This window comes from Westerdykella ornata (genome assembly GCF_010094085.1).
Source record: "Westerdykella ornata strain CBS 379.55 unplaced genomic scaffold EI97scaffold_4, whole genome shotgun sequence".
Classification (NCBI taxonomy): domain Eukaryota; kingdom Fungi; phylum Ascomycota; class Dothideomycetes; order Pleosporales; family Sporormiaceae; genus Westerdykella; species Westerdykella ornata.
The window spans coordinates 148887-170553 of record NW_022986854.1 but is presented as its reverse complement, the minus strand read 5'-3'; the positions used below and the strand labels follow the sequence as shown (position 1 = coordinate 170553).

General features: G+C 53.6%; 11 protein-coding genes across 11 annotated transcripts; 4 read left to right on the top strand and 7 right to left on the bottom strand.

The window, feature by feature from the left end:
- Positions 1 to 373: 373 nt before the first annotated feature.
- Positions 374 to 1872, top strand: EI97DRAFT_492364 (uncharacterized protein). Its single transcript, XM_033802310.1, has 2 exons — positions 374 to 602; positions 670 to 1872. Exons 1-2 carry the CDS (start codon positions 483 to 485, stop codon positions 1627 to 1629), a joined length of 1080 nt encoding a protein of 359 aa, XP_033656181.1. The 5' UTR covers positions 374 to 482; the 3' UTR covers positions 1630 to 1872.
- Positions 1873 to 2554: 682 nt separating this feature from the next.
- Positions 2555 to 6940, bottom strand: EI97DRAFT_465070 (uncharacterized protein). Its single transcript, XM_033801453.1, has 3 exons — positions 6548 to 6940; positions 6340 to 6493; positions 2555 to 6287 (listed from the first exon to the last, which is right to left on the bottom strand). The coding sequence occupies exons 1-3, from the start codon at positions 6663 to 6665 to the stop codon at positions 2789 to 2791; spliced, it is 3771 nt and encodes a 1256-aa protein (XP_033656180.1). The 5' UTR covers positions 6666 to 6940; the 3' UTR covers positions 2555 to 2788.
- Positions 6941 to 7294: 354 nt separating this feature from the next.
- On the top strand, positions 7295 to 7957 carry EI97DRAFT_215682 (small nuclear ribonucleoprotein-like protein sm d2). Its single transcript, XM_033793817.1, has 4 exons — positions 7295 to 7406; positions 7458 to 7490; positions 7552 to 7809; positions 7859 to 7957. Exons 1-4 carry the CDS (start codon positions 7384 to 7386, stop codon positions 7899 to 7901), a joined length of 357 nt encoding a protein of 118 aa, XP_033656179.1. The 5' UTR covers positions 7295 to 7383; the 3' UTR covers positions 7902 to 7957.
- Positions 7950 to 10405, bottom strand: EI97DRAFT_492361 (dihydroxyacetone kinase). The gene is made up of 5 exons (XM_033802309.1): positions 10035 to 10405; positions 9438 to 9963; positions 8735 to 9369; positions 8550 to 8684; positions 7950 to 8501 (listed from the first exon to the last, which is right to left on the bottom strand). The coding sequence occupies exons 1-5, from the start codon at positions 10039 to 10041 to the stop codon at positions 8014 to 8016; spliced, it is 1791 nt and encodes a 596-aa protein (XP_033656178.1). The 5' UTR covers positions 10042 to 10405; the 3' UTR covers positions 7950 to 8013.
- Positions 10406 to 11254: 849 nt separating this feature from the next.
- On the bottom strand, positions 11255 to 12679 carry EI97DRAFT_456095 (uncharacterized protein; the record flags this gene model as incomplete). Its single annotated transcript, XM_033800700.1, has 3 exons — positions 11255 to 11877; positions 11930 to 12443; positions 12500 to 12679. 3 exons carry the CDS (start codon positions 12677 to 12679, stop codon positions 11255 to 11257), a joined length of 1317 nt encoding a protein of 438 aa, XP_033656177.1.
- Positions 12680 to 13755: 1076 nt separating this feature from the next.
- Positions 13756 to 14857, bottom strand: EI97DRAFT_456094 (uncharacterized protein; the record flags this gene model as incomplete). The annotated part of the gene is made up of 2 exons (XM_033800699.1): positions 13756 to 14378; positions 14497 to 14857. The coding sequence occupies 2 exons, from the start codon at positions 14855 to 14857 to the stop codon at positions 13756 to 13758; spliced, it is 984 nt and encodes a 327-aa protein (XP_033656176.1).
- A 435-nt stretch (positions 14858 to 15292) lies between these two features.
- Positions 15293 to 16200, bottom strand: EI97DRAFT_492359 (L30e-like protein). Its single transcript, XM_033802308.1, has 4 exons — positions 16119 to 16200; positions 15898 to 15997; positions 15805 to 15842; positions 15293 to 15751 (listed from the first exon to the last, which is right to left on the bottom strand). The coding sequence occupies exons 2-4, from the start codon at positions 15939 to 15941 to the stop codon at positions 15456 to 15458; spliced, it is 378 nt and encodes a 125-aa protein (XP_033656175.1). The 5' UTR covers positions 15942 to 15997; positions 16119 to 16200; the 3' UTR covers positions 15293 to 15455.
- Positions 16201 to 16343: 143 nt separating this feature from the next.
- EI97DRAFT_430905 (vacuolar ATP synthase 16 kDa proteolipid subunit) lies at positions 16344 to 17688 on the top strand. Its single transcript, XM_033797806.1, has 5 exons — positions 16344 to 16443; positions 16598 to 16610; positions 16662 to 16791; positions 16847 to 17107; positions 17168 to 17688. Exons 1-5 carry the CDS (start codon positions 16424 to 16426, stop codon positions 17227 to 17229), a joined length of 486 nt encoding a protein of 161 aa, XP_033656173.1. The 5' UTR covers positions 16344 to 16423; the 3' UTR covers positions 17230 to 17688.
- EI97DRAFT_215556 (uncharacterized protein) lies at positions 17268 to 17682 on the bottom strand. Its single transcript, XM_033793815.1, has one exon. The coding sequence runs from the start codon at positions 17562 to 17564 to the stop codon at positions 17307 to 17309; it is 258 nt and encodes an 85-aa protein (XP_033656174.1). The 5' UTR covers positions 17565 to 17682; the 3' UTR covers positions 17268 to 17306.
- On the bottom strand, positions 17632 to 18839 carry EI97DRAFT_430902 (uncharacterized protein). Its single transcript, XM_033797805.1, has 2 exons — positions 18560 to 18839; positions 17632 to 18468 (listed from the first exon to the last, which is right to left on the bottom strand). Exons 1-2 carry the CDS (start codon positions 18675 to 18677, stop codon positions 17801 to 17803), a joined length of 786 nt encoding a protein of 261 aa, XP_033656172.1. The 5' UTR covers positions 18678 to 18839; the 3' UTR covers positions 17632 to 17800.
- A 149-nt stretch (positions 18840 to 18988) lies between these two features.
- On the top strand, positions 18989 to 21468 carry EI97DRAFT_393194 (uncharacterized protein). Its single transcript, XM_033796276.1, has 2 exons — positions 18989 to 19339; positions 19386 to 21468. Exons 1-2 carry the CDS (start codon positions 19058 to 19060, stop codon positions 21450 to 21452), a joined length of 2349 nt encoding a protein of 782 aa, XP_033656171.1. The 5' UTR covers positions 18989 to 19057; the 3' UTR covers positions 21453 to 21468.
- Positions 21469 to 21667: the final 199 nt, after the last annotated feature.

The following is a 21667-nucleotide window of genomic DNA, read 5'->3' as shown; positions in this document are numbered from 1 at the left end:
CGGTAAAGATGAATTGGTACCGACGAAGATGACTGTTCACCTTCACCCTCCCTTTCAGCACTTGCCATTTGAATTCTTCATTACTTCTTCACCAAGCCTGCATTGACGCTATCCTTACAAGAGAAGCGTGTATATAGGCTAACTGGAAGCGACAGCTAGAAGTGCAATCTATATTCTATTCCGAGTTTCAATGAGTGGGCAACACCGGTGTATCGATTCTTAATACTCTGTACTTGAAACAACAGTTCGCTGACCTTGTAATTATTCACACACAGTACCTTTTTGACGCTCACGTAATATATACCCGTCGCTGCCCACCCGCCTCGCAAATTTAGCCTTGGGCAGTGAACCCCTCAGTTCTCCACCCTCCCTTCGCGTCCGCCCAGCCCCAGCTTGCCCCAGCTTGGTACCTGTACATCGTTTCATTGAATCATCGATTGTTTACTACATATTCACACACCGCCAGACAGAGCGCTTCAATCATGGCGACTACACAACCTGCTCCAGCAGCCGTCCAGCACCAGCAGCAACCGCAGCTGCCTACTGCATCATCTCCCTCCACCGCCGCACTCGACAATCTCCAAGCTATGATAAACGGCGTGGTATGTTCCTCCACGCAACGCGTCTCAAAGCACAACTCTCGCAGAACCCAATTAACCGCCTCTACAGTTGATTCAAAGCGGCCACTTCCTCAAAGATCAAGCCAACGGTGGCCACTCCTCCCGCACGCGAATCGCCCTGCGCCGCGCCGTTCCCGCTGCCATCTCGCGTTTCCACCAGTCCCTCGACGACCTGCAGCTCGAGGTCAACCAAGCCCAAATGGTTCTGAGGCGGGATCTCGCATTGCTGCGGGCAGAGCGCGAGAAGCGGGAGCGCGCAGAGGCGGATCGCGCGCGGCTCGCCGCAGCGTCGTCAATGAAGACGACGTCGTCTGAGCAGCCATCGGCGCAAGCACAACAGACGCCTGCTACTATCAAGGCACAGAACGTCACTTCAAAGACTGAAACACCACAGCCAGAGAGTAAGCCATCAGTTATAAAGCAAGAGCAGAAGGCTTTGCCGCCCAACTCCACGTCCCCCGCCCCTCCCTCAGGCCCCGTCTTCGACACCGCACCAGCACCCGGCACAGCGCAAGACAGCGAATTCGACTTCGACGCCATGTTCGGCGATAGCCTGGGCGACACCGCAGCAGGGCCAGACAATGCGAACAACAACGGTGCCTCAGGCGGAGACCTCGGTTTCAATCTCACCGACGACTCCGGTGGCTCCCTTTTACGCGGTCTGGAGGACTTTGCAAAGAGCGGCGATGATGCTGCTACTGCAAATAGTGTTGCTGGGAACGCAGACCAGGCACACAGCGCAAATAATCTAGACCTGGGTTTCTCTATGCCGGATTTACCGGAACTCTCCTCATCGAACCAGCCGGCGAATCAGCCTCCACAACAACAAACTGGCGGGAAGCCCGAAGACTCAGCTTCGGCGAATCAGCAAGAGCAGTCGCGGAGTACGAATGATGGTGACGTGGTCATGGAAACGGATAATTTGGATGATCTGTTCAATCTGGATTATGAGCCGAATCCAGAGACTACCGAGTTTGACGATGCGTTCTTTGGGTACGGGGAGAATTGAGAGGAGGTCCTTTCGCTCGGGTACGAATGATATGTTTGGGCATGGAGTTTTGCACAAGGGCTTTTCCCTCCACCTTGGAGGAGAGGAGGAATGGCGTTAGAGGGGCTATATACCCAGGATACAGTACTGCATTAGTTTAACTACCAACCTTTCTTGAATGAGTCTACGATACCACTAATATAAAGCCGAAGGAATGCAAAGCAAGCTTCTAGTACAGAACACGCATTATGCCCAGAAGACAGTGCAGCAGTCAGTTAGCTATCAACTCCATTCGGTCTACGATATCACTATTATAAAGATGAATGTAAAGCAAACTTCTAGTAAAGAACACGCATCATACCAAGGATACAGCACTACAATCAGCTTAGCCATCTACTCTTTTGAATGAGTCTTACTATACCACTAATATAAAGCTGAATCTAAAGCAAGCTTGCAATAAAAAAAACCCCCCATTTCACTACAGCCTCAAACAGTTCACCTTAGCACCTCGAACAGTTCAATCACGCCGAAACTTCCGTTGCATTGAACGAGCGCAGTCCAGTCCAATAGATGCTGTCACCTCGTTTACCGCAACAAAGTCTCGCAGGTTCAATCCCTCTGACTGAGAAAAATGTGCCTGATAAACCGATGCAATTGATTTCCTCCAAAAGGTCAGCCCCGACCTCGGGACGAATTTGAGCAGCTGAATCTTTCTACAGCTTTTCTCTAAAATAAGGAAAACGTTTGTGTACTATAGCAGTATCCGCGTGGATCGAAACTTAGAAAGCGCATTATGCTGAAGGATCAATCACTTTTGCAACAGCCATTTTAACGCAAGATCTACGAATCTGCTCCTTCTGCTGATGCTGCTGCTTGCTAAATATCCAAGCTTCCCACGTATCCCGATTGAAAAGTCATTACGAGCATGTCAAAAGTGAAAGAAATTCGCTTTGATAAATCATTCATGTCTTGCATCTGATGGCACTCGTCTTCTGAAGCTCAAATATTGTACAGATCAGGTAGGTCATGATACCTCCTGCCGCGAGTCGAACATGGTCCGAACCACATTTTGAAAATCTCAAAATTCATTCATCATGCCTCATGCCAGAAAAAAAACACCGTTTCCCACACGGTAGCATATCAGCCGTGTATCCGTTCCTTCCAAGCAAAAGCTCGTCATTTATGCCGTCTCTGCCCCCTGCTGCTCAGCAGAATGTGGACCCTCAGCCGCCGGCTTCTCCTCCTTCTTCATCTGCTTCTCCACCTCGCCCTTTCCATCGTTGGCATTCCCTCCTCCATTAACACCATCGACCACGGCATCAAAGTCAACCGTGATTTCTGGGGCCTTCGCATTGCCGTCCTTGTCCTTCGCAGCAGCTTGCTCTTGCTGCGGACTCTGGTGCTCTTCCACAGCAAGAGGATCACTACCGTTGAATATGCTTGCACCGCTCCATAATCCCATATTCCCGCTCGCCGAATCCTCAAACATGGAAAATCCCATGCATCCAGCAGGACTACTGGGGACGGGCAGATCGCTCGACAAGAAGTCGTTCTGGCCACTGAAGCTGGATAGCTGACTTGCAAGTTGTCCAGGGGTCATGGTGAAAGGTGAGAAGGATGAAAAGTCGATGGCTTGGGTGGGTGAGCTAAGGAAATCGGAAAGCATGGCGTTCAGTCTATTCGTCAACGGCGTCTCCGGATTGCGGCCAGGCGTCAACAGGTTCCGAGTTGGGGTCTTCAGTAGTTGTTCCACATTGACTTCTCCCAATGCCACGCGCTTCCGCGACTTGGGGGTGGGAGTCTTCAGCAGGTCATCAGTGAAGGCGCGTTTGGAGGGTGTCCTTTTGGTAGAGGGTGTCTCTCCGAAGAGACGCGCCAGGTCGTCATCATCATGACTTGCCGTTGGTGGACAATTCTCCTTGTCAAACTCGACAGCGCTAAACCTGGGAGACCTCCTGGGAGATCTCCTGGGGGATTTCCTCGTCGGTTGCTCAGAACCAGCAGAGCGAGATTTGGAGAACGGCGAGATTGATGGACCGCGGTCCGAAAGCGATTTGAACTCGCCTGGCTTGCGAGGGGATGGAAACAGCAACCGTCTCGTCGATTTAGGTGTCAGGTCCGCCTCAACGTTGATCGGGGAGGTTTTGCTTCCAATCATCACCCCGGGACTGGATTGGATGGCGCGGTGGAGAGCGGCCAACGCTGTCGGTTCAGCCCGCTCAGTGGTTCTAGACTCAGAGCGAACTGGTGCGCTAGTTGACGTTTGCAAGGTCGGCGGCCGCGGGGCGTCCTCACTCGCACCGTCGACGAAAGATTGTGACTCTCCATTGCCAGCGGAGAATGAGGGTTCCGAATGAGGAATCACAGCATCAGAACGGATGTCATCACCCGCTTCTTTGGTCTTCTTTTTACGCGGATACTTCTTCCGTTTCGGCTTCTCCCCACCGGCCGGCTTCTTTGCCCAGAGTTCCCTCGGTCGCATTTCGTTCTTCTTATTGAGATAAAGACCGCATGGATTGCACAGGTTGAGCTGCTGGTACGATCCCCCTTCCTTCTCAACCTTGTCCAGTGCGTTCTTGAATACTCGATATCTCGGTATTCCGTCGTTCTCCTCCATGGACATAACCTCGACCCCAACGATACCGTTGCCGTCCGACGACAATTGGATACCCGTAGGCAGACCGACTTCTACCCGGGTGTACGCCTTCCTCCACGTAGGCGTCTCAATCTCGCCACAATGATTACAGTATGCTGGCATTATACCTTTGGCCAAAGATTCTTGTAGCTGTTCCGCAATCAGCTTTCGCCGTTTTGCACCGGATCCGCTCCTAGGTTGTGCCGGATTGCCTTCTGGAAACCCTGCGTCGGACATTGGTTCTGCAGACCATGTTTGCGATCTTGGAAGTCCCCTTGGTTTTGTAGATCTTGCGCCTTTGGCCGGAAGAGTCGGTGTACCAGCTCGAGATGGTGGTACGGAAGGCTCATTGACTCTGTCGCCGGGAACTGTATCGGGATTGGCTCCAGGATGTGCTGTATTGACATGTTGCAGACGAGCGTCACCCTGCGGGTCTTGCATTTTTGGTTGATTCCGAACCTCTACTGAAGGCGCAACGGCGAGTTGAGTGGACGGCTGTGGCTGATACTGGACTTGGGTCTCCGGCGCCGACGAGTTCCGATGCTGGAAGGGAGGATCACCTTCAGGGGTATGTGAGAGCCCTGAGTCCTCCGGCGTCTTCGATTGCTCCGGCGCCTGTTGTGAACCCACCTGGGTTGCATCCGCTTGGACCTTCTCCAGCTTCTCGGCAGATTGACGTGATCGGGGGTATGCTTTCGGCTTTGGGATGTAGGATTTAGGCAACAACTCCACAGGACCAGGAGTGACTTGGGTCCAAGGATAATGGGACCGATCCAGCGGCTTACGTCGTGTCCTTGTGTCTGCAATCGTGGGTAGATCGCTGCCTTCCCAATGTTTGTTCTTGTCCTTCTCTGAGTCTTCGTCCTTTCCCAGTGGCATATCGCTCACAAAGCCGGAATCCCCTGGATACGGTAACGCAGGTAGTCCTGGACTGGAGGGCACGGAAGATGCCATCCTCTCGGGCATGATGGGAGGTGAAGACGGTATATCCATAGGGGTCTCTCCGGCACTATTGCCTCTCTCATCGTCAGCTGAATCAGCTGCTTGGTCTGAAAACATAGCAGAGTCATAAGCGGATTGGAACGGACGTCCTTCATCGATCGACCCGTGCCTAAGGAGACTCGGATTTGCGCCACCTGTGAGACTGCGTGGCCGGTTTGAAGCTATATCGCCAGGACGAGGTGTGGGTGCGCGTGGCACTTGGTCCATGGCGGCTCTGCCACACGCCGGGTTCGTAGCTGTCGGCCTATGTAGCCGGACTGAAGCAGCGGTGGCGGCGGTGACCCTCAGTGAGTCATTGCTGACACCCAGTGGCGTTTTCCTCGGCCTGGTAGCTCTGGTCACGCGTGCCCTCTTCTTCGGCGGACATTCCTCCTGTTGCTCCGGGGCAGGCGTCTGTTGCGGGGCCAAATGCTGGGTCGAGGGAGCAGTCTCGCTGCGATGAGAAGCCTGCGACATGGGCCGACGCTCTGGTTGGTAGTGGCTAAATGAGATCGTAGATAATGCGGGGCTGGCCGGTCTCGTTGCGTAGTTCCCATAGGCCAGCTGCGCCTGGGCGGGAGGAGAGTGCTCCATCTGATGCATGGAACGGTTCGACATAGGCGCCGAAGCATCCGCATGAGCCATGGCGGGACGGTGTATGGCCTGTTGGGGTTGCTGCTGTGCCAGCTGTGCAATAGCAGGGTTCGTCTTCAGGAATTCTGCCCATGCCTTGTAATCTGTGCCTGCCGGCATCACTCGACTCAGGCTGTGATATCTCTCCATGTTCTCCACATATTCTCTCTGCAAGCACGTCGGTACCGGAACAAGCTTCAGCTTCACCTCCAATGTCTCCTTGATCCCATTGGAAAAGAGGCCCAATACGTTCCGGCAAACACGGCCGGTGACCATGGTCTCGGATACTTCGGCTGGTGCATTCGGGGTGGCGGAGGCGGAGGCGAGGATCCATGAAAGCATTCCTTGGCCGACGAGCGGGGTTTCGTATTCTGAATAATCGTACGCGTAGACGGTGTAATCATGGCCGAGCTTAGCAACGAGTTCGGGACTGCAGGTGGAATGAGTACGAGAGCATTGACCATGAATCGACGATTCCATACCTAGCGGCAACGATAGCCTGAATACACGCCTTGAGTTGTATGACTCCCACCTCGGTGCCGTCGTCGACCGTGACTGTGGGAATGCTCATCGGGTTTGGCAAGCGAGCCAGACAGTTTGCCCGGTTCTGATCATCGAATGTGTAGAGGACCTTGACTGTACGTGACTGGCGTGAGAATATGAAGGATTCGTTTACTCGAGTGTGCTTACCTCCCATGAACCGCCGTGGTATGCTCTCCGTGCTGTTGATATCTCCATCACCGGTGGAGGGAAGGGGGGGCACACGCTGCATGTCCTCCGGCTCCCGCATAACAAAAGGTGAAGCCATTTACGCTCGAAGATCAAGTTGTATGAGGTGGGACGTGGTACGGAAGAGTTCGTAGTCTGAGAGTTGGCAATCAGAAGGTGACTGGTTGCACGGTTGGTGGCTGGCTCGCGATCATATTGCAGACGCGTCCCACAATCGAAGGTGGAGCGGGATTTGGGCCTGCTCGTCGATTGTAGGAGATTGGGCAGTGGAAATAAGTGAAGACTGCCCCGAAATGTCGTATTCTTGAATGAAGTCCGATCCAGGCGGAAATTGCGTTAGGAAGATTGGGTGTGGAGGTGTGAAGAAGAGTAAGAGCGCTGTGTGCACCCTACACGAAAGGTGAAGCTAGCCGCGGATCAGTGGTGACTAAGCAAACGCGTGACGCCATGCACGCGACAATTGGCTTGGGTTATCTGATCTAATCAGATCGACGCTAGCGGCTTATTCCGCTCGGGCTCCAGCCTTAAACTTCACCTTGCAACTTCCTCAACGACGTGAGACCGATCTACGGCCAAAACCTCCCAAGCCGTCAACTGTACCGCTGCTTGCATTGTCATTCTAAGGTAATACACGCATCACTCCACCCCGACGGTGCCACCGGACAGTTTTCCCTTCCCTTTGGAACCTCGCATACCGCCAGGCACCCACTCACCACCAACAGCATCTCCCTCACTCGCAATACCTACAATCCGATTAGGACCATACCAGCACATTCGCAACCGAAACCACCGCAAAGATGTCGACGGACCCGAAGCTCCAGTAAGCCTCATGGCCCCCACCTTCTTCATCCAAACAACTGACAAAACACAGAGAACTGCTCGCGAAGCCCCGCAGCGAATTGACGTACGCTCGCCCCATCTCCCCTCCCTATCCATCGGCGAAACTTCTAACACATTTCCTCCAGCGAATACCAAGTCGCCCAGGTCGAAGAGCACGAGTTGACGACCGGACCCCTCTCCATCCTCCAGACGGCCGTGCGCAACCGCACCCAGGTCCTCATCTCATGTCGCAACAACCGTAAACTGCTGGCGCGCGTCAAGGCATTCGACAGGCACTGCAACATGGTGCTCGAGAACGCGAAGGAGATGTGGACGGAGACCCCGCGGACTTCGAATGGTCAGTTGGGCCGGAAAGTGAACAAGGATCGGTTTATTAGCAAGCTGTGCGTGTGAATGTATCGTTTGTTGTGGATTGTTTGCTAACTTCGATAGGTTCCTCCGTGGAGATTCCGTCATTCTGGTCCTTCTAAGTTAATAGGCCGTCAATGTCACGATGGGTCACCATATGGGTTAAACAGGAATGGAGTTCAAGAGTTCAAAATGCACGGGCCGGCTTTCAGCCCAGGGGTCTCAATACAACATCTTCCTCACTTCTTCAGTCCGTCATTCAAACCCAACAATAACTCAGCCAAGCCATGGGCGCCCGGATCTGGAACTCCTTGCCATCCTTCACCTCCTACGTATACTGTTCTTCCCAGGCTGGCCTTCATCCCACGTGTACCTTTTGCTCCTTCGTCTGCCGCGTTTGCCGCCGAGCCAATACTTCCTGTCTCTGCTAGAGTGTACACAAACGGGTGGAGTGCATCCATCAATGTTCGATCTCCCGGTTGGGCTGGAGTGTACTTGCCCAAGGACTGGAGGGAAGATTGCAAAGCCTTGGCCCAGATTTGCGGGTTGACAGGCTCGGGCGACGGTGGCGACTGCTGGCGTAGGCCATGTGCCAGAGCGTTCAGGAAAATAGCATAAATAGCACCAGACGTGCCATCCATGGCCACTTCAACCACTTGAATGATCCTTTGCAGGAAAGCGAGTGCGTCATCTGTGGGTCTCGACTTCTCGAGCATCCTAAGGGTCGCTGTGGCCATCAGCAGATGGTTCATCAATTACCCTGAGCGACACTAACCTTCAGCGCCCCGTCTCAATCCGATTCCGCAGTCGCCATCGCCAACTATGGTGTCATAGTTTGTGATGTCCGGTTCTGCCTTGATGAGTCTCTCCAGCGCAGTGGTGAGAGCCGACTTCGCGAGGGCGTAATCCACTAACACAGGTCAGATGACTTTAAAAGGTATGGCATCGTGGAGAACTCACATTTCAGGTTACTGGGTCGGGATTCCTCCTCATCAACCTGCTCCTCGGGCGCGGAGGAGGCGCGTCGCTGCTCCCATGTTTCCTTTTTGATCGCAGCAGTCCATCCAGTGGCTTCGGCAGGCGCATCGAGTAGCTCCAACATGGAACGATCAGCTCCTAACCCAGTATCCTTGAGCTTCAGCAGACTGATGCTGAACCCCAGTCCGTTCAGGCTGGTCATGTATGTCCCAGCGAGGATGCGCACTGGCCTGATATTCCAGTCCTTGTCGAGCTGCTCAATGACTTCGTTCGTAATGCCACCCAGCTCCAAAGCACTCACACCGCCCAGATTGTTCACAAGCAGGACGACTTCATCTTCGGACGAAATGGTTAGGAAGTTGCGGTCCTTGTCAGAGGGGTCCAGACAGTGAGCCAGCATGGTTTTCACCAGCTCCGGCAGTTCGGCCGTCTTGCGCTCGGAGCCGGGTTCATTGTGGATTCCCATGCCGACTTCGACCTCGCCCTCTCTGAGCTCATCCTCGCCTCCATCAGCGACTACGCGGCCAGGCACATGTACGTGCGATAGGGAGGCACCAATGGACACGGTATTCTCCGCCGCCAGCCTCGCCGTAGCCGCCACCTCCTTCAACGACGCACTGTCACGCGGCCAGTTAGTCCCAGACCCATACATACAACACATAAAAAAAGAAATGCAACCACTTACCCCGCCGCCGCCGCCGCGCCCGCAATCTTCTGCACCAACACGGTCCCCGCGATCCCCCTCCTCCCGACCTTCCCACCCTTGGCCCGTCCCACGCCCACATCGTCGCCCACAACCACCATGTCGATGTCCACGCCCGAGGCCCGCGCCTTCTCCACCGCCATACCGAAATTCAACACGTCGCCCGTGTAGTTCATCACGATGACCAGGACTCCCCGGTCGCGCTCTACGCGGTGCAGGATACATCGTCGAATCTGCTCGGCGCTGGGCGAGGCGAAGATGGTGCCGGCTACGGAGGCGGAGAGGAGGCCGGGCCCAACGAAGGATGCGAAGGAGGGTTCGTGACCCGAACCGCCGCCGGAGACGAGGGAGACTTGGGGGTTGCGGGGTTGAGCATTTGGGGACGAGGAAGAGGGGCGGAGGTAGATTGTTTTGTTGGCGAGGTCGCAGGCTACCGAGGGGTTGAGATGGGGGAGGGAGAGGAGAGCGGTGTGGACGAGGTGCGTGGGGTCGTTGAGGAAGTGCTTTGCTGCGGGTGTTGTGTTAGTATGTTGGGATTGGGTATTGGCTGTTGGGGTTGTTGTGTGTTGGGCAGCTTACCGGACATCTTTCCTGCTCTATCTTGGAGATAGGTCGGTAGTGGAGGAGTCCCGCGGGTGGTTAGGGGTACTGTAGACTCGTATGGTGATAGATATGTATGTATAACAAGAAGCAACCACAGCCGCAGCACAGCGCAATTAATCCGTCAATAACTCTTCAACCAAGCCGCACGACTGGAACAATTCCCACGCCGAGGCAGCACTAGGCGCGGAAGCATAGCTAGTAGGTATATCGGGAGTTGGACACCTCGCTCTAATCTTTTAACACTAGGGGAGAAGCTCGGTGGTAGTCTTCCGTCGAGGAGGTGGGGTCGTGGTCCCATGCGGGAGGGGACGGGAGGGCTGGAAGACCACAAGGTGGGGTGGGTAACGTCACCCGGCAGTATTGGATGGGGAGAGGTACGTGTGGGGAAGGGGATTGGTGGAGCTTAGCTATAGCTACGCCTACCCGGCAACTTCGCATCTTTTCAAGCCATGGAGGGGGTGACCGTGGGAATGAGGTGAATAACTCCCACCTATGGTTTGCAGCGTTGATTATTATTATACAAGAAAGATGGACGTAGTTTTCGGCTTTTCTAATTGATTGGAGCTTGGTCATGGGGGACTCGGTGAGATATGTACTATGGTAGCAAATAACATAACTATTTGTAGAGTTGTTGAAATGCAAAGGCTCGAAAAAAACCCACGAGGTTCTTCTGCCCAGTATACGCTTGTATTTATTTATCAGGCCAAAGGAAAATTATCAAGACGCAATTTCGCCATGCTTAGTTCAAAGCGACTGATCTGATGATATGTCCATGCACTTCTTCTTCCCCCTTGGTGCTAGGTTTTTTACACTATAGTTTGCCGCCGAAGTCCCCAGGGCAGGCCTCAAGGCTATTCAACTGGCGACACTCTGAATACCCTTTTGCAGGATTCATGTTCACCTAATCAAAGAGCCACTCCACAGAACAACACTGCGCAAGACGAGGCGAATATAAAGAACCAAAGGGCAAGAGAACCCGGTCATGATATTTCTCATTGTATGTAAATGGTTGTACCCCAAGCCGCGCAAATACTCTTACATTCCCATTCCCCCCCTCCCAATTGCGCCCCTTGAAACGGCAAAATTCAGCCAAAAATGTATATCGCTTCAGGTAAGTTCACGGCCTGAAACTCCCTCTCCCTCATCTGGCCCCTCCAGTCAAACTTCCACCAAAATCGCTCACTCCCGAGGAGCATCTACGCGCGGAAGCGCAGACCCCTCCTCATCTTCCTGGCAGCAGTAGGAGGCTCCGCCGGTCCACCGCTGGGGTTTGTGACCGCACCGGCGAACCCAATGGCCGCGTTGAACGTGTCGGCAACCGCCTTGTCCCTCGTACCCAGGGCGAGGGCTTGCTTCTCAGCAGCCCGGCAAGCCTGCACCGCCGCGTCGTTGGCCTCGCACACGTTGATGAGCTGGTTGCAGAGAGCGTTGGTGATGATGGCCGGGTTGAGAGCCTCGCCTTGGCCGCCGCGCGCGACGGGGTCCGCGATCTGGAAGGTGAATTCGTCGGCCGGGCGGCCGTTCTGTCCGCCTTCGAAGATGATGGTGGGCGTGCAGAGACCGAAGTCTGCTCCACCGGCAGCGGCACCACCGTTGTTGCCAGCATTGTTGCCAGCGTTGTTGCCAGCATTGTTGCCAGCGTTGTTGCCAGCATTGTTGCCAGCGTTGTTGCCAGCGTTGTTACCAGCGTTGTTGTTTCCAGCGTTGTTGTTTCCAGCGTTGTTTCCAGCGTTGTTGTTATTATTGTTCTTGTTATTGCCAGCATTGCCGTTGTTGGCATTGCCATTGTCACCACCAGCAGCACCGTCATCGCACTCAACTGTTGAATGGTTAGTTTGAGGAAAATCAGCAATACCACGGGGGATACATACGATCATCGTCTGCGGCGGCATCTTCGTCAGCGTTATCGCCGTTGTTAGCATTGCCGTTATTACCAGCATTGTTCCCGGCGTTGTTGTTATTGTTGCCGTTGTTGTTATTTCCAGCGTTGTTTCCGGCGTTGTTATTGTTGTTATTGTTGCCGTTGTTACCACCAGCGTTTCCACCAGCAGCTCCGCCAGCACCGCCCTCGGGAACGACAAAGTCACCCAGACCGGCATCGACAATCAAGTCGAAAACGCTCTTGCCAGTGGCGTCGAGCGGCTGCTGACGAGTCTGGGCACTCAACGCGTTGACCTCGCCATTGATGTCGACGGCAGGGTCGATGAGCGGCGTGATACCACGGAGAGCCTCCGTAGCAGGAAGTGCCGGATCAGCACAAACCTTCTGTGCATTGCCGTTGGCGTCGGGGTTGGTGTTCTTCTCCGCCGCAACATGGGCAATGGCGGCATCGATGGCATCTTGCCCTCCACCAAGGTCGGCAACGATCTTGTCGGCGGTGATGAGCTATTTGGGATTAGCACACGGTTACGTCGATGTAATAAGCTTCCAGAAAAACGTACCTTCTGGCAAGCATTTGCAGCTCCGAGAAGATCGCTGATAGAAGCACCAGCGATGGTGGCAGCAGCGCCGGGAGCACCACCCTTTACCCCCGCGATTTGGGCCTGGGTCTCCTGCTCTTGACCGAAGCGCGCCTCGGCATAGGCAATGAGAGCAGCAAGAAGAATTGTCTTGGAAATCATGTTGAAGAGGGGCGAATATGTACACCGAAATAGTTTGTTGTTTGAGATGGCAAAAATGTGCGTTAAAGAGAGACTAGCTCAAATGTTCAAAATGGCCCAGCCGGCGGGAAAGAATGGAGATGGCGAGAAGGACAGAAAGGATGAAAAGAAAGACTGGTTGTCGTGCTACCGCGATTTGAGTCGAGTTGCTGAGGAGTCGATGCTGGCTCCAGGCCCAGCTCTTATATAGCCTCCGATGCACTTGGCGAACGCACTCGCGCTCCATAGCGCAAGAGCAGTCATGGCAGGGATAGGAAGACGGAGCAATTGCTCGTCTCGAGTGCTGTTCGGTGGGCAACCCGAGACGTGCGATCTTCTTCCTTGGGCCGTCTGGAAACGGGCAAAATTTGGTACGGGCGGCAGTGTCGCCATGGCATCATGCGGATTCGAGCCTGGTGGGACGTGTGATGCGCGAACTGCACCTTCGGTAAGCCTTAAGACGAGAGGTTATGATTCCTTTGCCGAAGAAGCGAGATCCAGATGTTGTTGTTGGAGATGGGAGAAGTTGGCTGCTGCGACGGGTGAGGTCGCACTCCCGTTTCAGGTCGCCACACTCCACCAGCAGCCGCCATGACTCTTGTACCAGACGGTTATGCGTTCCGCGCTCCGTGCCTCTGGCCTTTGGCTACTACAACGGGGAAATTCGCGGACACTAAACATCATGCTCGAGGAAACCTGCGCCGTCCAATTGTCTCCACACTATCCGCAATGCGCACTGCAAACAGAAAGATGAAGCGACAAACGAGAGGCATCGAAGCCATGCAGACAGCCACATGTTGGATGGAACGGGATAGAGGGAAATGGTATGTAAAGCCTAGAAGGGGTGTGGATTATGCTGTACCAGAAGAAGCCTTGAAGAGGCAGTACTCAAGAACAAGTATATGCAGGATTGTGGATGGCCAAGGATGCGAAGCTCGTTAGCCCATCCAATGCACAGGAGATCAATGGAGCTCAAAATAATCTCACCATCTGCAAGCGCCGTCACCTCCGTCGAAGTCGGACCCGGGAGGGCGTTGCAGCTTGTTTCGGAACACCAATCATAGCCTGTCCAACTTCCTTCGCAGCAATCTCGTCCTCTTCATCAACTTCTTGTACTTGTGCTTCTTCATCTTCAGCTTTCTCTGCCTTTTCACACTTATTGCTAGCATGTCCGGCTTCGTCTGCCCGTCGCGCCGCTGCTTCACACGCTCAAGAAAGGTGTGCCGAATTCCTCCCTCGTTTGTTGATCCACCTTCTTCACCATAAGCACTCATCTCTTCCATCGGCTTTATCTGAGCGGTAAACGTGCGGTTTCCCGAGGCATCCCTCGACTCGGTCACAACAATCTTAGCACCGAACGAGCGCTTGGGTGATGGCCTGAAAGGAAATGCGCTATACTCGCTTCTCGGCGAGGCATCGACTGCGCTGCCTTGACTTAAAGGACGAGGGGCGGGTGGCGGATGGAAGTGTGGTAGTTGCGCCACAAACTCGTCGAGGGGCTGGAGGGAGCGGTCGAGATGGTGGACGTTCTGATCGCCAGGGCTGAGCATCGCCTCGAAAGCTTCTTGGGTGGTTTGACGCGGGATCCAATCCGCAGTGTAAAGCCCATCTTTGCTTTTGATCATCTGCGGATGCGCAGGGATCGGGCCATATGGGGAGAAAAAGTGCGAAATCGTGAGATCTACTCCTCGTAAGTCGCTGAGTTTAGAAGAGCACGTCAAGTGGCGCATGACGGCACGCCTTTCATGAACAGAGATTGCTGCCCATTGTTCGTACGAGTTTATCAACAAGTTACTCACCACGCAGAGTTCGATGTTGAGTGCTATCAACAGAAGGCACGTTCAGTCTGGGAGACGCGGGGGCTTCCTTCTTTCCAGCGGCGACCGAGGTCCTCTCTTGCGGGACCTTAGTAGTTCCGGTTTCCAAGCTTTGCTGCTTGGACTTGGATCTGGGGTTGGCCGTGCCTTTTGTGGAATTCGGATCCGCGGGACCATGAGGGAGTACGACAGGTTTCGAGCTGGAGGAGGAGAGGCGCCGTTGATGGGCCAGCGGTATGGGACGGGCTTGCTGAGAGGCGGCAACGCGACCAAATGTGCATACCGGCGGTGTGGAGATGGCGTTGGAAGAGCGCAGAGCTCTCCCTAATGTGGGAGTAAACATGGCTGGCTTTTGAAGGGAAAGGAGGGGTTCGAGATGGGAGTGATGGCGATCTGAAAGGTTGGAATGTGATGAGGCGATCTGGGTTGCACGAGTCAGAGCGGAGCACCGGAGTATAGTTGTTCCGTCCTTGGCATCTTCATGGTACTTCCATTCACTTCTCCGGTTCAACAGCGCAAGTGTTGCTGCTGGCTGCACGAATGTGATTGCTATGGGCCTTGGCATGCGCCAGTTTTACAAAAATGTGCGTGCAAGGCCCGCGAGTAAGGCCTATTTAGAGATTGTGTTCTCTGAGACGGCTTTATTCAGTTTCGCCTTCTTCAGCTCTATCGGAACAGCATGGCAACAGCACCGTGCGAGGCTTTCGTCGCTACTTGTATACTGGGCGGGAGAACTGTTCGGCGTCCTAATATCATGGTGGATCATCAATACGAGATTAACTGAAGGCCACTAGATAGCGCGTATAGATGTGGTCATATTGATTGCCTCGTATTTGACTGTAGTCACAGTTTACCCGCGTCCCATATGTCCATGCAAGTCCGGTAGGGACCATGATTACATCTTTAACATCAAACAAAAGGGAACCATATACGTTTGATCCTTAGATCTGCAGCCTCTCTACCTTGTCCTTCAGAGCGTTGATCTGGTTGACCAGAGCGGATGCCTCGTTCGTCGTAATGCTTGCTGCAATCACCGGGCGAGCAACGCCACAGGCACGACCAAGCGCCATCTTTGAGGGAACATAGACGTACGGCACGTTCTTGTCCTCGGAAAGAAGCGGTAGATGAAGGAGGATGGCCAGAGGTGAGGTATCCGCTGCCAGGATGACGATCTCCGCGATACCACGGTTCAGGGTCTTCGTAGCCTCGTTGGCACCTTTCTTGATTTGTTTGTAGTCTCGAAGTCGTTAGCTGCTGGCAGTTCACACTGGCATGGAAGGTAGGACGTACGGGTCGCTTGCTGGACAAGATCCAAGATCTCCTGGGTACTGTTGGAAGTCAGTATGCGTCCTGACATTGGAGGAAGACGGATGGGTTACGCACAGGGCCTGGTCCGCAACCGGCCACGCAGCCGACTCGTTAGACATTGCGGTATAGGATTCTACTGATATGGGTTCACTGCTCGGCTCGCCCGTAAGGGTTCCTGCGCGACACGGTCAGTTCCTTGTGGGAGGAAGGCGTGAAGAAGGTTCGGCTTAATCTCCACCGCGCCTTATCCCAGAACAATCCGGAACGCACGGGAGACAGATTGGGAGTATACTTACACTGCGTACGCTCGCCCGATATTAGATTCAAGGTGTTGTGGTGGTGCGGGTTTGGTTATTCGCGCCTTTGAGACTTTTTTTGTGATATTCTGCACAATCCATGTCTTGGCATTCGGCGGCCGCTCGCCAAGGCCGTGCACGCCAAGGAAGCAACCACCTCCAGTCTGAACGTCCTTCCGTCACCGCTGACCTTCAACAGCCACCCGCTTTCAACGTACTCCATCTCCTATCCCTCCGACTGCGTGTCCTCATCGCTCAGCAACAACCCCGTCGACGACCGACAAGAAACACACCAGACAGTCACAATGGCCGTCACCGAGCTCTGGTGAGTGCGATGGAAGCTTGCACCATCGGGGGCGGAGGCAGCTGCAGCATGGTTATGGGAAGTGCTGGCGTGCTGCGGCGCCCTTGTTGAGCAAGGCCTTTCTTCTAGTCTATAGCCATCAAAAGGGATCGATTTGCTAACATATACTCAACAGCCCCGTTTACGCCGTATGGCCCCTTCGTGTTGCCTTGCCTCTCGCATACTAACTGAATCAATAGCCGTTCTTCGGCGCTATGGGCTGCACATCCGCCATCGTTTTCACCTGCTTTGGCGCTGCCTATGGCACTGCCAAAGCTGGTGTGGGTGTCTCGGCCATGGGTGTCCTGCGTCCCGATCTTATTGTCAAGAGTACGGTCCATCGCAGCCTTGATCCGGAAGACTCGCGCTAATATATTCCGTTTAGACATCATTCCCGTTGTCATGGCTGGTATCATCGGTATCTACGGCTTGGTCGTCTCCGTGTTGATCTCGAACGATCTTTCGCAGACGTCGTCACTGTTCACCAACTTCATCCAATTAGGTGCTGGGCTCTCCGTCGGTCTTGCGGGTATGGCTGCAGGCTTTGCCATTGGAATCGTTGGTGATGCTGGTGTCCGTGGTACTGCGCAACAACCCAGGCTGTTCGTCGGAATGATTCTCATTCTCATCTTCGCTGAAGTCTTGGGTAGGTGGCCTCCCCGCCTCCCTCAATCTTCAATCCAATGTGCTAACCTTTGGGCACTAGGTCTGTACGGTCTCATCGTTGCCCTTCTCATGAACTCGAAGGGCAGTTCCTCCACGTGCTAGATGTGTCACTCGAACGACAATCACAGCAATGCCAAGCTTCCTGTGATCGGAACATATGGCTTCGATATCCATATATTTCACGCGTTCTGTCTTCGCAAATCTTTTGGATCAGTCTTTGCATGGCGCTGTGGGCGACATGTTGTAAGTCTAAATTTGGTGTCTTGAGGCATGACCCCGGACCGGGCACGCACGGCATGGGCAGAGGGTTGGTATGAGTTGTGCGCGCGGACCAAGGTTGAGAGGAACCCAAGAAAGTAGATAATGGACACACGTACTCGGTGGGCGAAACTGCAGATCCATTTCAGGCCATTGTACTTTAGGGTAAAGCTTCTCATCTTCTGCTAACAACGGATATGCATTTTCATACTCTATAAGCGCAAAGTACTGTCTCCAGTTCGAGAAGTCTCTGCGTTAATTTCAGCTGCATTGTCTATAGAGGTCATTTGAGCATGACGATGAAGGATTCAGTGCGCTTGTAATCGGAACCGAATGCGTGATCGCCTTGCCATGATTCGCCAGATACATGCCTACTGGCCAAACTCCAGGCCTGAAACGTCGAAATCGCTGATATCTACAGAGAAGGCGGTTTCGACATGGGCGGTTCCACGCCATTCCAATGCGGATTCTCAATGCCACGGCTCTTCCACAGCTGAACCCGTTCCCAGAATATTACGTCTGCCCACGCCTTCACTTCAGCAGACTGGATCTTCGTTGCCACCCACGTGAACTCTCCCAGATCTTTACCGTGCGTCCGCTCGTACTCCAGCATCTGTACCAGCAACTCCACCTTATCAATATCATGCACGAACTTACTCTCCAAGGTCTCACTGTCCTCATACTCCTGCCATATTGCCCGAAGCTCGCGTCCGTTCAGACCTCCGTTGAATTTACCAAGCAGGTTGCCGCATATGTAGTCCATGGTCTCTGATTCCCTCCTACTCTTCTCTTCCTTACTCACTGGATCCACCGGTGTGATGTCTCCCACTAGCGACTCCGCCATGTCATGTATGAGAGCCATACGGCAACATTTGAGGATATCAAGCTTGGAGGAGATGGAGGCGGGTGCCATCATGGTGAGAATGCTCATCCGGTACATGTGGTCCGAGATCGACTCGCAGTTTGGCACGCCGAAGCGTTTCCAGCCCGCTCGTGGGGTAGTCTTGAGACGTTCGAGCAGGTGGAAGAAGGGGATGGGGGAATTGGTCCCTTCGGCATATCGGTAGGGAAGCTGAGATACAACTGGGGCAGGGTTAGCATGAATTCGAAGGTGCGTAAGGCAAAACGATAAGAGGTGTCGCGTACGGATGTGCCTCCGTCTCTCATAACATACCGCTTTCTACACTCCATTTCTCTTCCCTTGCGGTAGACTCGTCCAGAAGTCCGGCGCGAGGCTCAGTCTGGTTGGCTATGCCATCGGTTGTTTGGGTACTCTCGTCTGTGGGAGCCATGGTGGGTGGGTATTTCCGGAGCGTTGCTTGAAGGAGGCAGGGGCTCTTATGCAATCGAGCGGCGTATAATGTTTGTGCCTTGTTTGTAGAGATAAAGAGAACAAGAGACAGGTGGAGGCGTATGCCACTCTTCTCGTTTGCTGGTGTCTCCAATAAGACTCCACAAACGCGTTCTGAAGGTAGCCCGCGACCGAGCGGACGCTACGTCACTAGCGCCAGAGATCCCTGCTCAACCAACCGAAACTGACAGGGATACAGCTGAGCATTGACTTCTTGGCAATGTTTTGCGGTGAACAACACCTCCTCCGAGACAGGTCTACAAAACCAACCAGTACGTGGGACACAGCGCTAACGGGAGCCTTGCTGCTGGGGAGACTGCCATGTCTCGCCCCCTCTCCCAAACAACCGCTAGTGCTAACAATGCGGCCGGCGGTCTGACTCGGAGCCTCTCAACCAAAACAAATACCAGCACGCGCACGTCTGATATCAGATTATACGTTACCAATCTGCGATTACTCGACTTAGATTTACGCCCAGACTGGCCTGGGATAACTGTACAAACATTCTCATCCAAGAATGCGGACCAGAAGCAGAGAATTGGCGGTGTGGAATGGTCCCTGTTCAGGTTGTTCGAGATATGGGACCCCCACGAGACCAGCCAGGTAAGACTAGTGGTCCCTGGAGCGTACGTAGTACTGACATCTGTAGAAACTTCAACCCTTCTTTCCGCCCCTGGAGCCTCTCCAGTCCCTGAATCTCCGCGCCGCGCTCTACCGATGCCTCAACGACCTGAAGAAGAACGGGGTCCTGGGCCGAGAGACTGTGCTCAGGAAGACCATGCTAGATGAGTGTAAAGGGGAGAAGTTCTTCGAGCTCCTTGCCGTCTTCTCCAATGTGGTGCTTAAGAAGGTTATATCCGAGCGAGACGTTGGCAGGAGGACCGTACCTATTTCCAGAGATCTTGCCATGGCCTCGACTCTCCCGGCTCGAGATCAAGCCTCCTTCATACCGCTAGCAATTGCCCACAAAGCCGCGTTGATGCAAGTGCTGAACAGGAAGGAAGAGAAAAGGCGAAGATTCAAGGACTTCGAGAACCTATTGGATAAAAACGCTGCGGCCATAGAAAAGCGGGTGGCAGAGCGCAAGACGACGGCAGTCTGCGCTGGCCGTGAGATATCAGAGAAGGATTTTAGGACCATGAAGAAACAGCTCAAGGACAACTGGGTTGGAGATCAGAAGTGGATTGATGCGATGCTGCACGGTGACAGCAGTGCCGCAGAGGACGTCTTCTTGGGGATGCATTTCAATGATGTCTGGCCCATGGTTGAACAGGGCTGTAAATTGGAAGAAACCGCCCCTGCAATTGGACTGCTGGAAAGTCTGCAATCTATGGTTCAGGAACAACAGGCTAGGTTGAAGAAGTGGAAGGATTTCCACCAAAACATGAGACGGCGCGTGGATGTCAAGGCGCAGAAGAAAACACCAAATCAGGGTGTGACTTCTGGCATCAAACTCGACAGTCATCTGGGTTTGCAACTACAGTCAGCGGAACCTCGGGAGAAAAACGAAAGCAAAGGTGAACGACTCCAATCCCAATACCAGGAGATTATAACGGCAATGGATAGCGGGCTCTCACACATCTCAAAAGCAAGATACAACCGCCCCTTTTTGCCGATGCTTTCCCGAAGGCGGCCGTCGACAGAGGATACTCGGACAGACGTTCCTCAGCGGAAGTTGAAACCGCCATTGGTTCCTAACGACTCGCATGTTGAGCCCTTGAAGCAAAACCGGGCGTATCCTCCACCATTATTACAGCCCAAGGCACGACAAAAGATGCATGCACCTTGTGATAACTCCCATAGCTACCCACCGGGTTCTGACACCACCCTGGTTGGTCATCCCTCAACTAATTTGAGTAATGATTCCGATGGTCCGAAACCTGTTGAAGAATCTCTGCCGGGAAGTCCTCATAGCACTCCTTCAGCGTCGCCCGCGCACTTTCCCACCAGTTCCCAACCAGCTGATGAATGGCCTTCTGAGCCACCACGCATAGAGGAGCCCCCTATAAATGATGAGGACGACCTGGCCGAACGCATCATCTCGTCAATTGGGGATGCAACGCCATCGCCTGTTAAACGACAACCACGTCCTTCCCTCCTGGAACGGACGCAGATGTCCATGGCTCGCAATGCCGGTCTTCCATCTATTGCCGATACTCCTTCCTCTGAGTTGCCCAAGCTTCCCGAGCTATCTGCTCAGTTGACAGCACCCACGCACAGTGAAAGCTCGCTTCTGGAACGCACTCGTCATAGTATGGCGGCCATGTCCCAGGCCCAACGAACTACGCAGTCGACGAAGGAAAACCGCAAAAGCCGTTCACGCCAGTCTTTATACCCAGTTAATCAGTTCGACACGCCAAGGTCCCGGAAATCTTTCCAAGCGATTGAGGAGGCCAAATCAGGCGACACTACGCCGAAAGAAGTGCTGTTTTCGGATGACGTTGACTATGAACATGTTTTCAAGAGTAGACCTAGGGTTGCTCAGAGTCCGATTTTCACTCCTCTCCAAACTGCAGATGACCAGACCAAGAGTGATTCGGGCGAGAACTATGTTCTTTCGCTTGATGAAGATGACGGGTATGATGAGGGCGTCACCGGTGTGGATCTCGCTGATGTAGACGCTGAAGGTGAGAGAGGGTATCATCACGCTTGGGACAATAGCCCTCTGCGACATGCTGGTGGAGGGGCAAAAGCGAGAGAATTGCTGTTTAGATGAGGGCTCTAATTCTGGTACGCTAATTAAATATAAGATGATTACACAGTCAAGCAGTCATTCCGTCATTAGTATTATTGCGTCTTTAAATCTTCGCTTTCCCTATGCCGTTTGATTAAAAGCAGTCGTATTGGAGGGGTGAAAGAGTTGGAGTACAAGCCACAGACGCGCTTCAGAACACGATCTCACGTGTGCTGGCGCGCTCAAGTTGTGGCTTG